The sequence below is a fragment of the Lampetra fluviatilis genome, chromosome 34 (genome assembly GCF_964198595.1).
Source record: "Lampetra fluviatilis chromosome 34, kcLamFluv1.1, whole genome shotgun sequence".
NCBI lineage: Eukaryota > Metazoa > Chordata > Hyperoartia > Petromyzontiformes > Petromyzontidae > Lampetra > Lampetra fluviatilis.
Window position 1 is genome coordinate 4,904,315 of NC_136308.1, and position 23,605 is coordinate 4,927,919.

The 23,605-nt window shown below is 44.1% G+C and overlaps 1 protein-coding gene across 3 annotated transcripts in view; it reads left to right on the plus strand.

Annotated features, from left to right (window-relative positions):
- LOC144944311 (isotocin receptor-like) overlaps window positions 1-20,664 on the plus strand; it is a 35,558-nt gene extending 14,894 nt beyond the window's left edge. For 2 of the 3 annotated variants that reach the window (XM_078872372.1, XM_078872373.1), the window contains 2 exons: window positions 13,111-14,107; window positions 18,800-20,664. In XM_078872372.1, coding sequence (XP_078728498.1) covers window positions 13,126-14,107; window positions 18,800-19,113 — 1,296 coding nt within the window. In that variant the 5' untranslated portion in view covers window positions 13,111-13,125 and the 3' untranslated portion in view covers window positions 19,114-20,664. Of the gene's footprint in view, window positions 1-4,503; window positions 4,542-13,110; window positions 14,108-18,799 lie in introns of those variants that run through there. The other variant, XM_078872374.1, reaches the window with a different exon arrangement.
- The last annotated feature ends 2,941 nt before the right edge of the window (window positions 20,665-23,605 follow it).

Consider the following 23,605-nt stretch of genomic DNA (forward strand, 5'->3'; position numbering starts at 1 on the left):
CATCGAGGCTCTGAAGTAAAAGACTCAACCCTGCACCTCCCCTCCCTCGAAATATTCTTAAAATCTAGTAAAAAAAAAAATTGGTACAATATTTTTACACCGGTGGTTGTTTTTCTTCAAAGACGAAATGTATGCTGAAATTATTTTGCACCGCACGTAGCCAACCGCGCAAATCAGAGGTGCGGGGGTAAGGGACAGCAAACTTAACCCAAAAAGCAGTTTTAAAGAAGTGGGTTTTCATTCGAGATTTAAAATTAATCGCTCCAGTGGCTTCCCAACATCGGAGGAAAGAGCGTTCCAGACGGCCGCACGAACACATCCGAGAAAGTGAGCGATGCAAATGAATAAGAGTAAATGTGCTCGTGGGTGCCTCCTCGAGTTCAGCGTTAGTCCATGACATCTAAGTGCAAAACTAAGGGGCAGGGAGGAAGCTTCCCACACCATCACGGAGCCCCTTCACTACCTCTCCTCCAGTGGGCATTGATTGGTAAGAGCATTCATTCGGGCATTTAGGCACTCACCCCCCCTCTTTCCCCACTCCCTTTGTTGTCTTCTCCTAGGGGGGATCAGAGCTTTGGAAGATGCCAGGGTTGTAGCGTTAATAGAAACGGTTAATTGAAACATGCCCTTTAGACTGGTCTCCACTGCGCTGTAATCCGTAATGTGTTTGTGCCGGTGTCAACCTCCCTGTCACGTCCTCCGTGTTGTGCACATGAACCGTTTTGTTCATAAAATACTGAGCCGAGGACTGACTGAGTCGTGCCTCCCACACCCCAAAGTTCCCCAGCATGCACTTTAAAAAAAAAGGTCACGGTACCCGGGTCGATTTAAAGCCGTGTTGCTGCAGCTCCCCGCAACAGACTTGGGTCCCTGAACTTTCTCTCGACTTGTGTTTTGAATAATTTAGGCCAGAACAGTGGTGGGGAGCAGGGGCACATATTTGTTCGACTCAAGTGACCTAGCATTTGACCAATGGGGGGCACTCCGTGTGGCCGCAGATAAATGCTGAGGGAGGACCGTGTTCTGCATGGCACAGGCAGGCGCTTGGTGTTGCCGGAGCGGTGCAGGTTCCATGCCAGGAGATAAATGGACGATTTTGAACTCGAGCGGAGGTCAACTCGCGCTCGGAGGAATTTGGTTTTGTGTTTTTGTTTCCCCCAAGAGCACAACACTGCTCAATTTGAATGCCTTGCAAAATCTACAGGAAACCGTTCTGACTATGCGCCGACCAGAAAAAAGGCTCTGCAGGGGCTTGAGAAAATGTTACTTTACTCTCATTGCTTCCAGCGAGATGAAAAGCAAAATGTAATGTCACTTTGCAGGACACTATCAAAATTAGATGAATGTCCCAAGAAACCTCTTTAGTCATGCCACCGCCTGTGATTTCATTTTCCTCCGGCTATTAATGCAGCTGTGTGCAGAGCACTCACTTCACATCGCATATTCCTTTGGGGGCCAAAGAAAAATGCACCTCTTAGTGGAATGTTAACAGTGGTTCTTATAGGTCAAGATTCGTCCCTGCCATGGAAGTGTGGAAATGCCACTTCTGACCGAGGACTGTCATTGGAGATGAACAATGTGCAATGCCAATTTTGAGTAAAGGGCCCTTTTTTGTCCAGTATCTTTCAAATTGCTGAATTAAAATGGAAATTATACTCGTGTAAATGACCACTTACAGTATTCCTTGCTCTCCATCTTTAGATGTCAGTTAAGCTTTAGCAATGCATCACTTTGTCCTTGGAAAGAAAACAAAAGCTCTTGTGGTTTTCGGTGGGGGGGGGGATGCACTTGGAAACGTTTACGCAAATCTGCCAAGCCTCAAAATACGTGCTTTTGACGATCCCAATGCTAGATGTATCCTCTGAGATCCATACATCTTTTTTACAGAGATGTCCATTCCCCCAGAGGGACAAGCCTTGATTCTCTGGAATAAACTGGGTGTGAGGGAATTGTCTGGCAGTTGGATTTTGGCCAAGGACACGTGGGTTTAATATTTCTGCTCCGAAACCTCCAGAGGATTTCATCTGTCCACTACAAAAAGCAGAGCTCCAAATACGCCTGTAATACTTCATGTGGATATTATTGCAATTGTCACATTAATAGTTGTTTTTTTTTATCAGTAAATATGAAAAACATTTGGTGTCTATATTCTATGTGTTGCCAACATATCTCAAAGCCAAGGCACGACCACTGTCAAGTTCATTATTTTTTGTTACTGTTACCAGATTGACGAAACATTATTAATCTAGTGCTAGATGAAGGTTTCTCTACACCAATATCGCTGTCGGTCCTGAACAGCTACAATTATTTTCCCTTCCACATCTGCTCCAATTCTATCACTGCAACCGTATTGGTCATCCAGAATGTGATACTAATCTGAGAATGAGAATTACAAATTTTATTTCTTTCGGACCCATATTATTCAATGAACATTCGTCTGCCAATTGATAAACATGAAATGCTGGATTGCGGGACTAAAGGATAACATTGCGAGTAAACCCATGTTTTAGAATGTAAACATTAAGCAATGCTAATATTTAAAAGAGGAAATCTGGGTCTTTGAAATTGCTTTTTATTTTATTTGATCGCAGAGCTCCATTTACATTGGTGACGGGGTGCAGGTGTGTGCACAGCACTTTCGCCGAAGCCACTTTCTCCGTTCACAGCGCAGCGGGAAGATAGTGCCATTGATGGATAATGCAGGAAGCTCAGTAGGCTTTGCGAGGAGCGATAAGACTCCTGCTCCTGCCGCCGCTGCTGCTGCTGCTGCCGCTGCTGCTGCTGCTGCTCCTGCCGCCGCTGCTGCTGCTGCCGCTGCTGCTGCTGCTACTGCTGCTGCTGCCGCTGCTGCTGCTGCTACTGCAAGCGTATGGGTCGAAGGACATTGAAGGAACGCTTGGCGGAAGGCAGCGTCGGGCAAATATGACGAACCATCTGGGCAGGAGGGTGGCAGGAAGATCATCCTGAGAGTCGCCGTGCATTCGTATGAAAGTGTTCAGGAGTTCAAATAAAAACACTTCTGACCATTAATAATGTGATACTACTCACTGTAAATGACATAGAAGATGTATTTCACAGAGGAATAAAATACGTGATCGCTGCGTTCCAGGGATATGGCTCAGATTTAAAAAAAAAAAACTCCGCTCAATCACCAGTGGTGACTTTTTTGTATAAAATGTTTTTTTAGATGTGCTCGGAATCTGGGACTGACAGTCACGTAAACACACTGAGTTGGCCGCTCCTAAGTTTTCGGTTGCCACGTCTCTCACTCTGCGACGGCTCAGCGACGGTCAAATACCTCGCGACCAGCAGCGAGCTCCTTATCGCTTTCACGAGCGATAATCTGCCCCTCTCCTCTTCCCCTAAGCTTGCCCACGGGGTTGTCTTTTGACTCCACCCTGCCACCTGCTAGCAAAGAGAACCCGAACACCAAATTCCGATTCCCCTGGATTCTATCAGCTCCAGACTCAATAAAGAGGCACAGTTTGTGGGCTGACACTGGAACGCAATTCATTTATACGCAATATTATACACATTATACACATATTACACACACTATTATACACATTATTATACACCATAGTAAACACATTGTATATCCATTATCCATATATTATAAACATTATACGCATTATACACAATGTTACCCACAATAGTATACGCATATTTCACACGTGCCCTAAACTGTTATATAGAGCGGTAGTTCTCAAAGTGTGGTCCACGAAGCTCCTCCAGGTGGTTTGCGGGCCTGCGATGCAAACGCAGGTTGATACGGACAATATTAACAACGTTTGTATTTTTTACTTCTTGGTTCTTTCGGTAAAATCACGTAGAATGGAAATAATAAAATAATAAAAATAAAACATAATAAAATAATTCTCACGACGTTTCGGCCACAACGCAAGCAGCCGTCTCTCGGGTGGAGAGCAGGTTTGTTTTATTGTTTTATTTCCATTCTACGTGACTTTACCGAAAGAACCAAAAAGATGAATCCCTGCTGTCACGAAAGCTTTAAATCGGAACGTTTGTATTACCTTTGGCTTCGAGCATTCATTCATATGTTGCCTCATAATATTGAATTTAAAACTGAAGCTCATGTAAGCTGCCCTGATTAAACCACCCTAATCCTAAGATTTAAATGCCATCCCTAAAAAAACATTACAGCTGCGTAAAAAAAAGAAACATTCTGGTAATATGAATTATTTTGTATGACTGGTATTTAGAGAAGGGAATGCGTTTTGTCGCCAGGGGTGTGGGGGGGGAGGGTTTGAGGGCCAAAACAAATGCGAGAAACCACGGCCCCAAGAGACGACCGTCTTTCACGTATAACACGCGTGCGCGCGTGTTAATCGCTTCATTGGCCTAACGGTCTGCGACACAAAGCGGCTATTCCGTAGCGTATGGTTGTCCGGTTGTCTGTCTGGAGAACTCCGTCTCGGGGAGTGGTTGTTCTTCTTCACCAGGGGGTGCACCACGCAGACCCTGGGGGTGCGAGATGCCCTTTCTGGGACCGCGAGACGTGGCCAGATTCGTTTTCGAAGGTAAATGATCGAAACACGAATTAAGCACGGGGCACATAAGTCAACTGCTTTGTTTCATCAAAACCTATTATTTAATTGTCAAACATCTTAACGGTTGAGAACCAAAGGGGTGCAAGGCTGCAGTAAAGGTTAAGAAGCACCGGTCTAGACCCAAGCGTCCATGGAAATGAACGAGCAGTCACTGTAAAGACTTATTCGCAAGTGAGATTGAAATTACAACAACAAAAAACAGATTAAATTTCGATTTAAAGCTTTTGTGACTGCAGGGATTCATCTTCTTGGTTCTTCCGGTAAAGTCACGTAGAAGGGAAATAATAAAATAATAAAAATAAAACATAATAATGCAAATGATATGCAAATTCATTTGTCAAGGCGCCCCTTCTCCCCTTCCAACCCAGCTTAAATATACGCTGCCAAGCCTGGTGGTGCCCATTCAGACGCTGTCTTCCCGACAGACCTGTTCTTCACCTGAGGACGCCTGCTTGCGTTGTGGCCGAAACGTCGTGAGAATTATTTTATTATGTTTTATTTTTATTATTTTATTATTTCCCTTCTACGTGATTTTGCCGAAAGAACCAAGAAGATAAATCTGATTGATTGGCCTGTGAATTTCGCTCCTTGGATCCTGACGCTGCTTATACTCGCTAGCATTTACTATGTAGGCTGACACATGATAGAATTTTTGTGCAAAATCATAGAGCAGATAGATGAGTGCAGGAGGGGGCTTCGTGGGGCAGGGTGGCATTGGGATAATGCGAGCCCTTGAAACGCTTTATAACTGTTGAATCTCAATGGGCTTCCCGCCAGTATATTTATAAAATCTGATTTATTTTGTGTTATGCCTCTGTATTCCATCTTGATCTCTAAGGGCCAAATGTAACCGATTTACCAATCAGCAATGCAATTTGTTGCCGCTTTTATGCTCCTGTGGATTATTATGATATCGTTGATTACTTTTGTTTTTGGTGTTTTCTGGTTTGTATTCACATTCGATTACTTGTGGCATTACATATGTGTGAGTTCTCTCTCCTTCGGTTGGAAATGCCATCCTTTTTCACATCTTTCCATTTCCTCGTCATATTTTTCTGTGGTTTAAGATTCCTTTTTCTGTTTGCTTGTTTTACTTGGACCTTTCGATTTAAAGCTTTCGTGACTGCAGGGATTCATCTTTTTGGTTCTTTCGGTAAAGTAACGTAGAAGGTGAAAAAATAAATAAATAAATATGCCAATTATTTTATTAAAATAATAAAAATAAAACATAATAATTATTTAATAATGTTTTATTTTTATTTTTTTCTTATTTCCCTTCTACGTGACTTTACCGAAAGAACCAAGAAGATTACTTGGCCCTGTTTTAAAGCATTGTCCACTGCGATGCTACTAATTTCATTACAGATCTGACGTCCACTTAATCATTTTGCTTCTCTAGAGGTTTCATTATGTGTCTTGGAATAAGTCTACATTCTCCTACGTCCTGGAATTAATTGTTGGTGTCCTTTGTATTTTACCTGTAATTAGCTTGGTCCTCTCTTTGATAATGTTGAAACACAACTGGCAATTCACCGGCCTGCGATAATTTTCTTTGTTGAATTTGCCAAAGACAAAGACATCTCTGGCATGAGAATTAAGTAAATTTAATTCCAAAATTCTACATTTGGACTCGTCTATGTCAATTTAATCGACTTTTTTAAGTACTCTTTACACAGATGGTTGTGCAACATACAGTATAAAAAAAATATCCCCCATATAGACTTAATGGACTTTTGGAGCAAGTGGTGCCAGCAGGAATCTGAGGGCCAGCACAGTAGACGAGGGGGGAGGGTGGCCAACTCCACGCCCGGCCGCCTTTGTCTCTCTACCGAAAATGTTTACACACCGCAACAGGTCCTTATTTTAGGCTGAGTCGACCTTGGGGAGGCCCAGAACTGGTTCAGATAATCTTCACTGGTGTTGTACATTAGCGGGAATCGAACTCTGAATTTGTAGTGTAATGTTTTAATCTCTTCACCACCGCTCCTCTATATACACACACAAAGAGTAATGTCATTTAAATAAAAATATGATTTAATTATTATTTTATAATAAAATTGATATTGGTCGCGACAGCCTACTTGTTAAACTGAGTAATATAATTTACAGCCCTTTGTTAAAATAGTTTTGGGTGAAGACCTCCCCGTGGTGGGTGGAGTTTCTTTGACTATACTTCACCATTCTGGTCAGTGCATGTTCATGAAGGGGTGGGGGGCGAGCAGCTTCAATTCATATATCACTTGCAACTTATATCAGCCATCGCAGGGAATCGAACTCAAGCGGCTAGGCTCGTAGCGCAGTGTCGAATGACACAGTATTATGCCGAGTGTAAACTTACACAATTGTTTACACTTACTTATCAAGGGTGAGAGGCCAGGACTGGTTCAAGTAGCACTTGCCACTGATGTTAGGCGTGGCCCAAAATTACATTGTCCAAGCAACTCTGTCATCACTCCCCCCACTGCAAAGGAATTAAGAGGCAATCCATCTGTCGATTTTTTTTACCAGGTAAGGGACGCTGAGCTGTGTATCTTTTTTCCCAGAAGCGACCTGGTCACAAATGATAGCTCAACGAAGTGGCTTATCACGTGGAAATGTATAGCAGCCCAAAATAATCTAAACGCGTGAGGAAAATCCACACGACCATGGGGAGAACCGTGCAAACTCCAAATATACAGGCGTCAGGGTCGGGATCGAACCCACGACCTTCTGTATACCAGGCGAGGTAGTTAACATCTCGCCACCGCAGCGCTCCTGTAATCTTTTCTGTCCACACCAATACATATCTGGTTATCTTTTAATCAAGTACTGGATAGTGTCGTGCATGTGTGTGCACCCGCATTTGTAATGTGATTATGTGTACTGCGTGTTTGGCGTGGAATTAGGTTTCTCATGGAAAGCCTCATGGCTGTGAACAGAACATGACCCGAGCAGTGTTGCTTTAAAACGTGACTGTTACAGTCTAGACAGTGGTAAAGCAACGCTATCACATTTTTTTGCTAAATTACGGTTAAATACATCTCTGCGTTGACATCGAAAGTATCATTCCCAGACGCAATTAAGTCAGCTCAAATTTGGGTAAACACGAAATCTGTTAACCACGGCGACGTCATGTAAATGTTTCTCAATGCAAATATTTCAGAAGAAATCCAAGTGCACACATTGTGCGTTCTATATGACTTAAATGGGGTGGGAGCAATGGCACAGTGGTTAGTGTATGGCAAAGATATCCGCACTCATGACACACACAGCGCGCTTGCCGCAAATGAACCACAATACCTTGATGACCTCGTCATGGAGCTTAAACCATCACCGCGTGACACTCCCGTCACCCTCGCAGCAGCAGCGGCTTTTTGCAAACCATCGAACAAAGACGGTCGCGCGCTTTCAGATGCGCTTCTGCGGCCGTCTGGAACGCTCTTGCTTCCGATATCAGGAAGCCACTTGAGTTACGCACTTTTAAATCTTGATTGAAAACTCATTTCTTGAGAACTGCTTTTTGTGTTTGGTTTGTTGTTCTTTCCCCAGGCCTCCGATTAGCACGGTTGACTCGATAGTGCAAAATAATTATGCTACGGCTGTACAGTAATATGAAGCAGGTCTCCTAAGTTCACTTGGCCGCAACAGCTGACGTCAGTGCCGAGTGGTATCGTAACTGCTTCTGGGCCCCTGTTTCACCAATCCCCCACGGACAAGAATAATGAAGTATGGTTAAACGACCCCAATCATATGACTTGTCGTGTAACGTTTAGTCCAAGTGTTTTCCTGCTCCAGAAAGGATTGAGGCGTACCTCAACTCCAGCTTACAGCCCCGAGTCAGCTGTTGGAAATTCACATTCCTATGGCAGGGGTAAGTCGATGGAAAAACCACTGTTGACTTCCCCACAAAGCGGTACCTACTTTATCAACCCTAGAGAGTAGGATGGGTTGAGTCAACCTCCAACCAGAATTTGAACTCGCAACTAAATGATTCCGAGCTACTCGATCTCCCAACCATGCTACCTGGCTCGATCAATATTCATTGTCTTGAGTTATTAATAATTGTATATCTATTTCATATGGTGAAAAATATATACAATTATGGATGTTTCTGAACTTCCCCTACTTTATTTAAACCCAGGCCTATATTGAATAAGAGACATCTGGTCAATGGAGGTAAAAATGTCATCTATCTTTCTGTGTCTTTAATTTGCGTAGGCATTTAGAGTTGCATAATAACAACAATACCTCGCCTTTGTTCAAAGAACCTCTCCGGAGCACCTTAAATGTATAGCATACAGATGTTTCAATATAAATCACTCTAGCCAAACTGTTCATCCTATACCGTACTGGAGAGGTATATCATCACACATTAACACTCATCTCACAAAACAATACTAACTGAAAAAAGCCCCTTTTTAAGACCAGACACAAAACTCGGAGACGAGAGTGCATGCCCAAAGTTGTATTGGAAAATTATAGCACAACGTTGGTACATACTTGGCAGGGGCCTGTTACTGGCACATGCCAGGTGGGTTGGGAAGACCATAAGATTCCACTAAAATCCTTGGACTGTGTTTGCAAAGCAAACAATTTGGAGCTGCAACATGCATTTTTGTGAATATTGTTAAATTATGTTATCGGGTTGTCTTAACCACGTCCAAGATCGTTGTGCATAGGAGTGTCTCTGGCATAGGCAGAAGGAACTCATTGTCCCTAGCCATGGGTCACGTTGCATTCCTTCACTGGCAAAATGTATCTGTGATGTGGGCAAATGAGCTGGAGTTACAGTGTCCTCATAGTGGATCAAACGTTCCTAGCAAGCACCTAATCCATCATTCACCAGCAGCGTTTCAGATGTTTACCAGGCTACTCCTGTAGACGTCCACTGGCTCACTTGCCAACCTCGATATGAGCATGGAAACGTTGCGCATTAACTCCCCCACCATATGTCAGTGTAAGTCTACGGTTCTCTTTGCGAGTCTATGGATCAACATGCAAATATTGTATATGGATCGCTGTGTAAGTCTATGGATCTCCTGTGAGTCTAAGGTTCTCTATATACTTACACTGCCAGCGGTTCAAACCAATATCCCGCCTTTTGGGGGACATCTTCAGGAAACTGGGGGTACCCTTCTACAACAGCAGAGGGTGCCTTACCTGGCTAACAAGCGCCATGACCGCGCCAACTTCGCCTGTGCTCAGGCGAAGATGGTGGTGTACAGAACGAGAAAAAATATGCTGGAAGGTGACACTGACGGCTGCTCTGTGCTTCCAGTGTTTAGAGGCCTGCTTAAGGCGCGGCTCCGGCTGGAGCACGCCATGTACCACACACATGCCGGTGATGTGCGCGTCTTCTTCGAACGCTGGGGAGCCGGAAAAGCCCCTCTCTGTACCAGCGTGGACGGCACCCTCGTGTTCACCTTCTGAAGCGCTCGCTCGTCACCGTGGCGTGCGCGATGACCACCACAACCACGGGACTTTTCTTTCGTGTTGTGCGCGGTGCTTTTAGCGCCACAGCGCCTGGATTTGTAGCATTTATTTTCATTTGTTTGCTGGTGCCTGTGTATTTCATATCGAAATCGCCTCCAGTGCTGTTGCTGCTGGCGGCAATAAAAGTTGTTTAAAGGTCAAAAAGTCTATATAAGTCTATAGATATATCTTAGTCTGTGGATATATATCTGAGGATATGGATCTCTATGCAAGTCTACAGTATGTCTCTCCATGTAAGTCTATGAATCTCCACGTGAGTATATATATATCTCAAACCCTGGACCGCACAGAAACACCACTACCCACATTGATCGTTCATCGGGAGCATTGCAGGTTACTCCAAAAGCCGCCCTCCCAATGGCTCAATCACCAAACCTTCACGTGCACGTGTCAACGTCAACTCCCCCACCAAGTGTAGAGAAACTCCGACGGACGTACTCGTAGACGGAGGTAAGTTAAGGGCTTCCGCCAGGGTTTATTAAAGCTTATCAATATTACACAGCAGCAGGGTACACAACTCCCAGGGGCTAGGGGTCCTACTCTGAGTCCTGGTCCCTGCCGGCTAGCTCTGGTCTCTCTCTCTCGTGTCGGATCGTGGACTCTGCCGACTCCACCGCCCGGAGAGAGAAGCACCTCTACGGCTACCACCGGCTTCTCCCCAGACTCCCTATTCGATCCCTCTCTCTACCCCTGATTCCCTCTTCACCCTGCTTACTCTACCCGTTCCCACAATGACCCCGCTTACGTCACGGGGTATCCCTTAAGTACCCTAGGAGACGTGACGTCATCGCACTGAACGGCACACCTGACGTCACGTCCCTATTTTACTCCTCTACACAAGCAACAGAAGAAGATAATGAATCCGAAATGCTCCCCCCCCCCCCCCCTTGGGTGAGCTACAGGGTGCAAAAATGTCAATATAACATCACGGGCGGTGAAGGTGAATTAAACCTGTGTGTAGCAGCATCACCGAGTTCTTCCTATGCGGGAGAGCTGAGATTGTTGCTTGATGATGAGGTTACCCGTGTGGGTGGTTTACCAACTTTTGCGATGTACGCAAATGAATTCGTAGGTAAAAACTTGATTTGGAGCTTTCGTGACTGCAGGAATTGCTCTTTGGTTCTTTCGGTAAAGTATCGTAGAAAGGAAAATAATTAAATAATAGCATACGACGTTTCGATTGCAACACAAGCAATCATCATCAGGTACAAATGAAAGAGAAAACAAACCTAGTAAACTTAGAAATATAATGCAATACAACACAGAGAGTCGGCTAACATAACAGTCAACACCCTACCTGGTTGATTACGTTCTACCAAAGATTGCTAAATTTGAGAGAGAGACGAAACACAGACACGGAGACACATAGACAGACACACAAGCAGAGAGAGAGAGATAACACAGAGACACAGAGAGAGACACACATAGGCACACAGGTGTTTTCTTGAAGCACATCCGGCCACCTCATTGTAATCACGTGGTATGTGACATACGTATTGAAAAACGTCGCTCTTGCCAAAGTGTATTTTATTTTTTGCAAAAGCGTTCGATTGGAAATTAATGGCAGATGGAATTGGACGGGAGTTTATTTTCCTTAGCAGACTGTATACAAGGTATAATTTGTAACTTTGTTGTTTATAGAGTTTCAATACGTATTTTCTCCACGACGATGCAAATTATTATATAGTAAGACTCTTCGGAGTAAAATAAATGTTGGTGTCTTCGTTTTTTCTTGAAGGAAATTGACTTACAGATGTAGACAGAAACAAATATAGATGTTTTTTTTATATTAACATCAATGTAATACACATCAAAGTACAGATACCTAGTGTAGTTTTTGAAGGTAGACTGAGATAACAAATTTTTTTTTTTACATAATTTTTGTTTTACCATTGTGCCTCAAGAAAACGCTTTCGATCAGTGCGTATTATCTACTTATTGATCGGAAACGTGGAAAATGACGAAGGAAATGGGACAGCAGCTAGAGACATTTCGATTTAAAGCTTCTTTCGTGACTGCAGGAATTCATATTCTTGGTTCTTTCGGTAAAGTCACGTGACTTTAAATCAAGGTATAACTACATATCAAAGTTTGAGATATCTCTTAAGATGAAAAAAAATGTATAACACAATCGTAAATATCAAGGTTTTATGTATAATAAGTGTTAACCACGGTATCTGTGATCTGTCCATGACGTTGATAGTATCTGCAAGACCAAACTGCAAAAGCTCAACTTTAAATTTCGATTTAAAGCTTTCGTGACTGCAGGGATTCATATTCTTGGTTCTTTCGGTAAAGTCACGTAAAAGGGAAATAATAAAATAATAAAAATAAAACTTAATAAAATAATTCTCACGACGTTTCGGCCACAACGCAAACAGCCGTCCTCAGGTGAAGACCTCAGGTGAAGACCAGACCTGTTCTTCACCTGAGGACGGCTGCTTGCGTTGTGGCCGAAACGTCGTGAGAATTATTTTATTATGTTTTATTTTTATTATTTTATTATTTCCCAGGTGGAGAACAGGTCTGTCAAGAAGACAGGGTCTGAATGACACGCCCCAGGCTTGGAGCGACTATTTAAGCTGGGATGGAGGGGCGAAGAGCGCCTTGACAAAATAATTTGCATATCAAGAGGAATTTAGCATATTTATGGGAAATGCAGATATGCTATTAGTACTACTTGTGAAATGCGTAGGAGGTTTGGCGAGGGGAAAGAACCAAGAAGATGAATCCCTGCAGTCACGAAAGCTTTAAATCGAAACTTGGGGAGGCCTTCATCCAGCAGTGGATAGATCGTGGCTGATGTTTATTACGATCCCACGTGGGGTGTGAATGGAACTGGTGACATCATGACAAACATTGAGAAATGTCTCGGTACTAATTTAATAGCTCGCAGAGTTGTGAATGTTTATCAGCGGAAATTACACTCGGAAAATGCGAAAAAATGTCAACGCGCCCGACCACGTGACGTTAACAATGCACGACGTCGAGTGCACAATTGAATGCGTGTTTTTTCTAACGTTTGCTTCCCCCCCCCCACCCCCCCTACCGTGGTTCAACCCCCAAGATTTTGGGAGGAAAAATGCCGGGAAACGTGACGGGCGAGATGGAGGGCGACATCCTGAATGGTACCGGCGTGGCCTACGCTTCGGCAGCTTCGAACGGCTCACATGCGGCGCCCGCAGAGGCCTTCACCACTGCCCTCGCCTCCATCAACGCCACGCTCAACGCCTCCTCGCAGAACGCCCTGGACCGCAACGAGGAGGTGGCCAAAGTCGAGATCGCCTTGCTCTCGATCATCTTGTTCGTGGCCATCGTGGGCAATGTCTGCGTGCTGCTGGCACTCATCAACACCCGCAAGAAGACGTCGCGCATGCACCTCTTCATCATGCACCTGAGCATCGCGGACCTGGTGGTTGCCTTTTTCCAGGTGCTGCCGCAGCTCATCTGGAAAATCACCTACCGCTTCAACGGCTCCGACTTCCTGTGCCGCACCATCAAATACCTGCAGATCCTAGGCATGTTCGCCTCCACGTATGTGCTCATCATGATGGGGCTAGACCGCTACATTGCCATCTGCCACCCTCTAAGGACGCTCCGCCAGTCTTCCAAGCAGTCCTACCAGATGATCTTCGTCAGCTGGTTCCTGAGCATGCTCTTCAGCCTGCCGCAGGCGTTCATCTTCTCGATGTCCGAAGTGGAAAACTCGGGCATCATCGACTGCTGGGCTGAGTTCATCAAGCCCTGGGGCACCAAGGCGTACATCACCTGGATGACAAGCTCAGTCTTCATCATCCCCGTGATCATCCTCATCTGGTGCTACGGCATGATCACCTTCGCCATCTGGAAAAACATCAAGGCCAAGACGCAGGAAGGTGACAGCAGACACAACCCGGCCAAGAACAGCGCCCCTTCCAGGGTCAGCTCGGTGCGCAGCATCTCCAAGGCGAAGATCCGCACGGCCAAGATGACATTCGTCATCATCATGGTGTACATCATCTGCTGGACCCCGTTCTTCTTCGTGCAGATGTGGTCAGTCTGGGACAGCTCTGCGCCTTTTGAAGGTACGAGCACGCGCGGGTATACAGCGTGACAGTGCCATGCTAAAGGTGCACCGATTGTCGCTTTTGCTGGTATTTTATAATAAAAATTATTAAAATTTCTAAAGTGCCCTTAAACAATCATTCTCAGGGCGCTCTGCATGAAAAGGCGAAAAAAGTTTAGCATTAACCAAGGAAAGAAGAAGTGAGAAAAACGTTTGAAAATAACTAAAGACAGAGAAGGCCATTTTAAAGTCATGTTTTTAGTCGAGATTTAAAGATTTGTCTCTCGGAAGCCGTGACCTCGAAGGGCAACGAGTTCCAGAGTTCAGACGCCGCAATTGCCAAGGCACCGTCACCCCCAAGCGCGAAGCCTAGACCGTGGGATGATGAGCAATGCACAATCTGAGGATCTTAATGATCTTCATGGAATATATGGCTGGAGGAGGTCATGAATGTAGGGAGGAGCGAGTGCATTTAAGGCCTTGAATACCCAACGTGTGGGATTTAGAGTCCCGGACGCAGCTGCTCCTCTAGTTCATCTTCTGCTTGCGACTTTTCTTCTCAATCTCTTCCCTCGCTTCTCATCATCCTTTCATCCCCGACATATTGGCCTGGTCATTGCTTCTCCCCCCTCCAGCCTCTCCTGCCCGAGTTGTTGCTCCTCCTGTCTGCCTGTCTGTCACGTGGAGCAGCATAAGCACGTTAGCCTTCCGGGGGTTTTTGAATTATTTAGCACAAATAAGCGTGTATTTGTGTTGTTTCGTGCCCATAACTTGACAAGGAAAGGTCTTGGAGAAAAAAAAAACGTTCGGTCTTGCATGCACGTATACAGACGACAGGTTTTCAATCAATACCATATTTGTGCATGTAACTTGAAAAATTCGGATTTGTATAAGGTTTGTTCAAAGTGGCACGTGTGCATGTGTACACAATAGATTAATTGTATATATTGATTTGATAAAGAGGTGGCAGTACTATTAAGTTTACATAATAGCATTCACGTGAAACACATTATAAAAACATAACTCATGTCCACCAGTTTTCTACAATTTGTTTCCTCACAAAAGTGTGTAGATAACCCTTTTTCCCGACGTGTTTTTTCCATTTATTCAGACTTTATCTGCAAGCTTGTGTTAAAAGCTCCTAGGCAGGAACATTTTTTTAAAATTATCATTGCACGTTGTTTTCACGCAGCAGTGTGCGGGGTGAGAATACACAGAAGCTTAGTTTGACGTGGGTTAAAAAAAATCCCCCAAACATGCAATTTACAAAGACGATTGCCTTATATAGACATCGGAGTCGACTGGGTCATTAACCGAATCAAAACAAAGACCACTCTTGGGACAAGTTATGTTCGCGAGCACCTACATGAAGGCTGACAAGGCACACGAGGGGGTGGCTGGCTAGGACCACACCCGGCCGCATTTGTCTCCCGAGTGTTGATGTTTACACGCCTCACCGAGTACTCATTTCGTACGGAATCAAAGACAAACACCGTCCGTGCTGCCTTTATCAGTCTTGGGGCAAGTTCTGTTAGCGAGCACCTCTGTGAAGGTCACCACAGCGCAGGAGGGGGTGGGTGGTCAGCACTACACCGGGAAAATTTTGTCTCCCCAGTGCTGATGTGTACACATCGCACTAGGTGCACATTTGAGGTTGAGTCGACCTAGGGGAAGCCCAGAACCGGTTCAGATATTCGTCACCGATAGTAGCCATGAGCGAGAATCGAATCGGGTCACTGGGTTTGTAGGGCAGTCAGCTAACTGCTGTGCCACCGCTCCTCATTTGTCATTGTCAAACCAAATTAAAGACATAGCTAAAAAAAGAGATGCCACCTTCATAGCCTTTAGCAAGACTCCATACAATTTGTTTGTTTCGGTAAAGTCACGTAGGTAAAAAATAAAATAACAGAAAAATTAAATAATGCTGTGACAGTGCCACCTGAAGACAGAAGCTTGTGTTGACTTTACCGAAAAAACCAACGAGTATGGACCCTTGCAGTCACGAAAACTTCAAATTTAGAATTTAGCAAGACTGTTGGGGGGCAATTTCTGTTAGCGAATCACAGAACAAAGACACACTGCGGATGAAACTGCGTCTTAGAAGTCTGTACTGAGGTGTGTTTTTTCAGGTCTAGTGGCTACTTTTGCTTTAGTCACCCGGCAAGTCAGGCAAGGCACACGCAGCCTGTGCTGTTGAGGTAACACTCAGCCAGGTGTTAAACTTTACTTTTTTTTTTTACCAGGTGAGGCTCACAGCTGTTTTTTTTATTTAGAAGCGACCTGGCCACAAATGATATCTCAATAAAGTGGCTTATCGTGTGGAAATATACAGCGGCAGACAAATACTCTAAACGAGTGTTGTTGATTCTAAATGTGGAGGGGAAATCCACGCGGCCACGGCGAGAGAGACACGCGAACTCCAAATATACAGCAGCAGCAGCAGGCATCAGGGTCGGGCTCGAACCCACAACCTCCTGTATACCAGGCGAGGTAGTTAACATCTCCTAACTATCGTGATGATGATGAGAAAGAGAAACACGCAAACTCCAAATATACATCAGCAGGCGTCAGGGTCGGGCTCGAACCCACGACCTCCTGCAGACCAGGCGAGGTAGTTAACATCTCCTAGCCACCGTGATCAGGTAACACACAGATTGAGGTAACAGGCAGCTGTTCTCAGGCTGTGCTTTGTGGTTCATGAAGAGGCAGGAGGCTGTTGCTCAATGTGCCGTGCCACGTTGCGTCGCGTGCCCTCAAATGCCCGCACCCCAAGAGGAGTGGGGGAGGTGGCGTTGCTTGATTCTCGGATAAACCCAAAACCGTGAGGAAACGCTGCGGGAATTAAACGAAAAAAAGAAACTTTAAAAAAATAAAGTACAAACGAGACGATGAAGCCAGCATTGTTCCTCGAGGGATAGTCGACGTTCAGTAATAACGTCTGTGTTAGTTTTCTACGGGCAGAAAAGCGGAACGTATTGGTGCTTTAATCAGACCCACGAGATGTTGACTACCTCGCCTGGTATAGAGGAGGTCGTGGGTTCGATCCAGACCCTGACGATGCCTGCTGCTGTATATTTGGAGTTTTACATCTCTCTCTCTCCCCGTGGTGGCGTAGATTTTTCTCCGGGTCCTCCGGTTCATCCCTCCACGTTTAGAATCATGCGTTTAGAGTATTTAGCTGATATGCATTTCCACGTGATAAGCCACTTTGTTGAGCGATCATTTGTGGCCAGGTTGCTTCTGAAAAAGATAAATAGTTCATTGAGCCTTATCTGGTAAAATAAAACAAATAGTTTCGTTTTAATAGTTTCGCTTATTTCCCACCCACCCACCTATTCATTTGAGAGTAATGCTACGGGTTAGCTTTTTATTAAATATAAATGTATGAGCATCATAAGTTTAATATCTATCTCGTAACATTATGAATGCCGCTCTTCAATGCAACGCATTCATTCCATGTAAAATTGCGTACACAGTATCTATTTCCAAATAAATGAACATCGTATATTATTCACGAAAAGTAACATCATGAAATATGTATTTTTATGAATGCTTGAAGACATCTTTTACAACCAAATGACATTTTTAAAAAAATTCCTCCATACAAATTTTAATCTTAAACATGGATATATTTTAAATCGCGTACAATTATTTTGGGGGTGGAGCGGGTATCACCATGGTTAGTTAACTCGCTGCGATCTAAACCCCCGTGTGACCTCAATTTGATTCCTGCCCATGGCTGACATCAGTGTCGAGCAACATCTAAGCCAGCCATTGACTCCACCACCCCGCCACTTTAATAAACCCGCGCTTCGCAGCATAGTGAAAGCGTGGTCACACTACGTCCGGTTTGCACGGTTGGCTACGTACGGTGCGAAAGAAGTTCAACGTACATACATGGCACACGGGGAAGGCTTTTTCAGACAGTCAGTTTGTATTATGTTTGGTTAAATAAACATCTGATCTATCTCCATATTTAAACTTTATTCGGATATGACAGTGTGTGTGTGTGACTTAATCAACGTTGCTACTTAGGTTATCTTCTTAAACCTGGTCTCCAATCTAGAATCGATTTATCCGGCTCGCACACAGGCTTCACATTATCACCAAGCCCCACTAGGCATGAATAAGCCTGAAGCACAACAGACGCATCTGATGCCAGATAAGCTTCAGACTATGCGAGACAAGGCCGTAATTATAATATATATTGCGGGGGGACACATCCCCCCCCAATGTTCAAATATGCTCAAAATGTCCCACCAATATATTGCTATGAAATAGATTTCTTTTTATATTATTGTGGTTATGGTTGTACTTTATTAACCCTTAATATTTGCCATTACATACAATGAAACAAGAAAAGAAAAGAAGAAAAAACAGAGCAATGTAATACAATACACGATTACACATCATTGCAAAGAATAAATAAAAAGTCCATCCCATGTGTTAGTGAATGTTTTAATATTTTAGGCAGGAAATTCGTTTTCAAATTAGATTTTTTTCTGGGGGGGGGGGGACCCCCAGACCCGCTGAAAGATTTGGTCCCCCCCAATGTTGACCCCATGGCTACGGCCTTGATGAGAGATGTTGACGACGGCTTGGGGGACACCTCCAGCATTGAATACATATATGACCGACGATGACGATGATGATTGCAACCTGAATGAAACGGAAATACACACGGTGACCCCAATCTGTGAATCTTCCACAGGCATCCCATTTGCCATCGTCATGCTGCTGGCGAGCCTCAACAGCTGCACCAACCCCTGGATCTACATGTTCTTCAGCGGGCACCTGCTCTACGACTTTGTGCGCTACTTCCCGTGCGGGGCGCGCTCGCGTGCCCGCTCCCGCGAGGCGGACGAGTCGCGCGCCAGCGACAGCAGCCGCCGGAACCACACGTTCGTGAGCCGCCTGACCAGGAGGAGCCTCACGCTCTCCTCGGGCTCGCAGCACGAGGAGGCGTCGTCACGCACCACCAGCCTCTCTCCCGTCGCACGAGTGCCCAAGACGTACTTTGCGTGAGCCGTTCGTGTCTTTTTATTTAAAAAAAAATCTGATTCCCAGGGCTTCATTTCGGCTGGGGGTTTGTCCGGGGGGTCAGCGACCGGCACAGGCACATCGCGTACACGTCTCGCTCCGGCTGCGGTGGCTATGGGTCTAACAACCAGTATTTACGCACCCGGCACACCACGTCCAGTATACTGCTCGTTATGACTGTGGCTGCCAGGTAAGTGCCACTCCCCCCCCCCCGCCCCCGCCCACCCGGTCTACTGAAGTCTACCAACGGGCCAGATAATATTTACGCAGCCAGCAGCGTATATCCATCATTCCTCTAGCTGTGGCTCTCCGTGCCACCCACTGCAGTCTTACTGGCGACCCGGAGAACATTCAGTGAGAAATTAAGCCCTGCTTTTTTTTTCCCTTTGTGTGTTTTTGAGATGTGTGAGCGGTTGGTGCAGAATGTGTACTGCGTTGCTTGCGAGGCTTACACCGTGAACACCGTCGATGCTCCCAGAAAGCGCTAGAGATTGACATTTTGCGATTGAAGGGAACGTACTCGGTTGCTTTTTTGTAACTTTCATTGCATTGTAAAATAATATATATATACAAACATTCCCAGCTTTGAGAAAACTCCAGGGCACGAAGAGACGGTGTGATGTTTATGAGTTATTGGGCATTCCGTGCAACTGCAAGCAAGATAATTCAGGGAGAGAGAGCAGGAGATATTTTTTGTTGCCATCAGTAGGTGGAAGTGGCCATGCAGATGACAGCCATATTTAGCATGCAGTGAAGATCAATGGAGCAATTTTTGTTGGAAAAAGTAGCGCTGGTATTTGTGATTTATGCTCTTACACACAGATACAGAGTGATAATGTTTAAGTATTGTACACAGGAAGGAATATATTAGGGAGAGTATTTTTGCAAGCATGCGCAGATCGTTGTGAATGTGTTTAAAATACAAATGTTTTCCAATATATTTAGAAGACAAAAAAGTTACAACCACACGTATTTGTGTGCATATGTAAAAGTGAGTCTAATTTTTTGACAAAATGTAACAGTGGCTTAAATTGAGCTCAGTATTATATGTACAGTTATTACGTGTATTGAATATTATATAAACTTGCATCGAATTAAGTTCGTTTTACCGATCAGCTTTTCATAAATACAGTTACTTTTTATCACTGTGCTCGATACAAATCCGTAGCCATGAGTGTGGAGAGGGGGGAGGGGGGGATCACCCCTCCTCTATACAAACCAATCCAAATTGTGATATGTACCAAAATATTTTGTGAACAGGGAAATGTGGCAACCTCACGCGCCTTTGCCAAAGCTACGCATGGCTTCAGATTCAGTTTCATTTATTAGGATTTACCCTGTGAGCCATTCGGCTCTTGATTTGGGTTCAACCGCAACAAACAAGAAAATTACAAGATACATCTAAAATTCATTGTACACAAATCTAAACATCACGTACATAAACAATAAAATCCTACAGAAAAAGCACAACCCGTCCATGCTGTGTACAGAAAGTGCAAAAAATTCAATTTCGATGTTTGATCCCAATAACAATCATAATACAATACAGATAAAAAAATGTAAGTATAAATCTATACTAAATAAAAAAAATCGGGCCAAACCAAGCCCCTCTAAAACTTACTAAAACAATGCTACATAAACAACGTAACAACATTCTAAAGTTTTTTTCCCTCCAAAAATTGTATTGGAGCAACAAAGGCATGCATTTTAATGGGCAAAAAACATGCCCCATCTAAGATTTGCTGACAACAAAATCATTAGAACAACATCCAAGTGAAATGCTTGATCACAACGGAGGATAAAACTTGTGCCAGACGGCCCAGGACACACGGCACTACTGGATTTCCGTATACTTGATAAGATACTAAGTAGAAGCGAGGGATCGTGAGTTCTATCTCAGCTACAACATCCACCCACCCGTATTTTGGTTCGGTGTGTGCCATCATGGAGGTCTATCACGCTCGAAAGTGTGCCGTGGAATGGAAAAAGATTGAGCACTACTCAATCGGGTCGAATGCTTCACAACGGTGAATGTATGTTATGGTATTGTGATCTTACTTCGCACCGTACGTAGCCAACTGTGCTAATCGGAGGTGCGGGAAACTGTATAACCAATTCGCTAAATCCTATCATGAGTCCTGCAACCATTTTAAATGACACACGGTATAACTTGTAAAATCCACTAAAGGATACGTTCTGTCCATCAGGAGTCGATTTTTACGTCTAATTGATTTTTGCTGCCTAAATCTGGTCGATCCGCTTCATAACCAAAGACTGTGCACCCGTTGTAAACCATGTATTCAAAGACAATGACAGAGAGGGTTTTGTAAAGTATTTATTTTATTTAATGTTTACGGAATGTGTAATATAATGTCACTTATACCTTGTGCATGTACGTGACGTAACATTACTTGTTTTGCTTCTCTTTCAGTCGTTTTAGTTTTTCCTAGACGTCAGCCGTCTGCCGATGTTGCCAAACTTTGCATAGCGAAGCATTCACTTTGTCTTCATACATCTGTTTACAGTTAAAAAATGTTATCTGTAAATCTACCCATCGTTGAATAAAAGATAAAATATATTTGCTTCAATGCCACTTTTTTTGTGTGTGTCCATAGCCCGTTTTCTCTTGTCAGAGGTGAAGGTTAGCTGAAGGAAGCTCTGAACGAACGTCAGGAAAATATATATATCAGAGTTAGAGTAAGGAAGGCACTGCTTTAAAAGCTGAAGAACGGAGGACTGTATGGCGAAAATGAAGAGGAGACCGCAAGATTGGATATGATGGAGGAAACCTGACCTCGGAGCTTTTCCCTTCGGCAGAGAACTTTGAGAGAGACCACTTTCACTGGGGTTTCACTGCCAACTAAACAGCTTTGGGGAGGAGATTCAAGGTTCCCGCATGAAGCAGAAAGGTACACAGCTGCGCCATTGCTAATCGGGGATGTAACGGTGCACAGCATTGATTCAATTTCGATTTAAAGCTTTCGTGACTGCAGGGATTCATCTTCTTGGTTCTTTCGGTAAAGTCATGTAGAAGGGAAGTAATAAAATAATAAAAATAAAACATAATAAAATCATTTTTTCGATTTAAAGCTTTCGTGACTGCAGGGATTCATCTTCTTGGTTCTTTCGGTAAATTGTAGAGTATAGTAAGTTTACTGATGATGCTATGTAGTTTATACTTTAGTTTGTCATGCAGTTTATACTGTAGTTTTTTACGTGGTTGTTTAGTAACTACAGCTACATACTATTAACATTCCTTTCCTTTGTTAATGCTCCCCCACTTCCCCCCCCCCCTTTGATGCTGCTAATCCTGCATAATGCACGGGCATAGTATTGATTTGGAACCCCCCCCGCCCACCTCCTACGCATTTTCCATATGCTGAATTCCTCTTGATATGCAAATTATTTTGTTTAGGCGCTCTTCTTCCCACCTCCCCCCCCTCTAACCCAGCTTAAATATACGCTCCAAGCTTGGGGTGTTTCATTCTTCGCCTGAGGATGGCTGCTTGCGTTGTGGCCGAAACGTCGTGAGAATTGTTTTATTATGTTTTATTTTTATTATTTTATTACTTCCCTTCTACGTGACTTTACCGAAAGAACCAAGAAGAATAAAATCATTCTCACGACGTTTCGGCCACAACGCAAGCAGCCGTCCTCAGGTGAAGAACAGGTCTGTCGGAAAGACAGCGTCTGAATGGGCACCACCAGGCTTGGCAGCGTATATTTAAGCTGGGTTGGAGGGGGGAAGGGGCGCCTTGACAAATACATTTTCATATCAAGAGGAATTTAGCATATTTATGGAAAATGTAGATATGGGATTAGTCACTACTCGTGGAAGACACTACTAAACTTGCACTGGAGATCTTGGGGAAATTCGCCAAGATGGTGATGATGCTGGATGCAATTACCAGCGAAACGTCGTACTCAAAAATTGTAAAAGTTGTGGTTTCACTCTTCAACACACCGGTGGGCTAAAGTAGTGAACTATTTGTCTTTTGTCAACGTGACACTTTTTTTGCTGATTGGCCGTGTCGGGTGGTGGAGGTTTACGACACATTTATAAATAACGCGATCTAACCCAAAAACGTTTATTATGAATAATATTGGTCGCAAAAGTCTACGTGTTATAGTAACTCAGAGAGTCGAAAATAACTGCTAACATAGGTAGGTAGGGAGGGAACATCACAGCCAGTTATGACCTAAATTGGTTAATAACATCTTTCCAATGATTGCTCAGTTTGTACCCATCTTCTCGGTTGAAATTGTATCTGTGTTTGTATATCTGGATGGCTTCATGAACGAATCTTTGCTGATAGCCAGTGGGCTTGCAGAGCACCATCGTCTTGGCAAAATCAATTCCGTGTGTGCCCACGGCGTTAAAATAATGATCAGCCACGGCTGAGGTAATAGTCCTGCCGTGTTTCAGATCTGCCTTATTATTTGATCTATCTACGTGGCTTTACCGAAAGACCCAAAG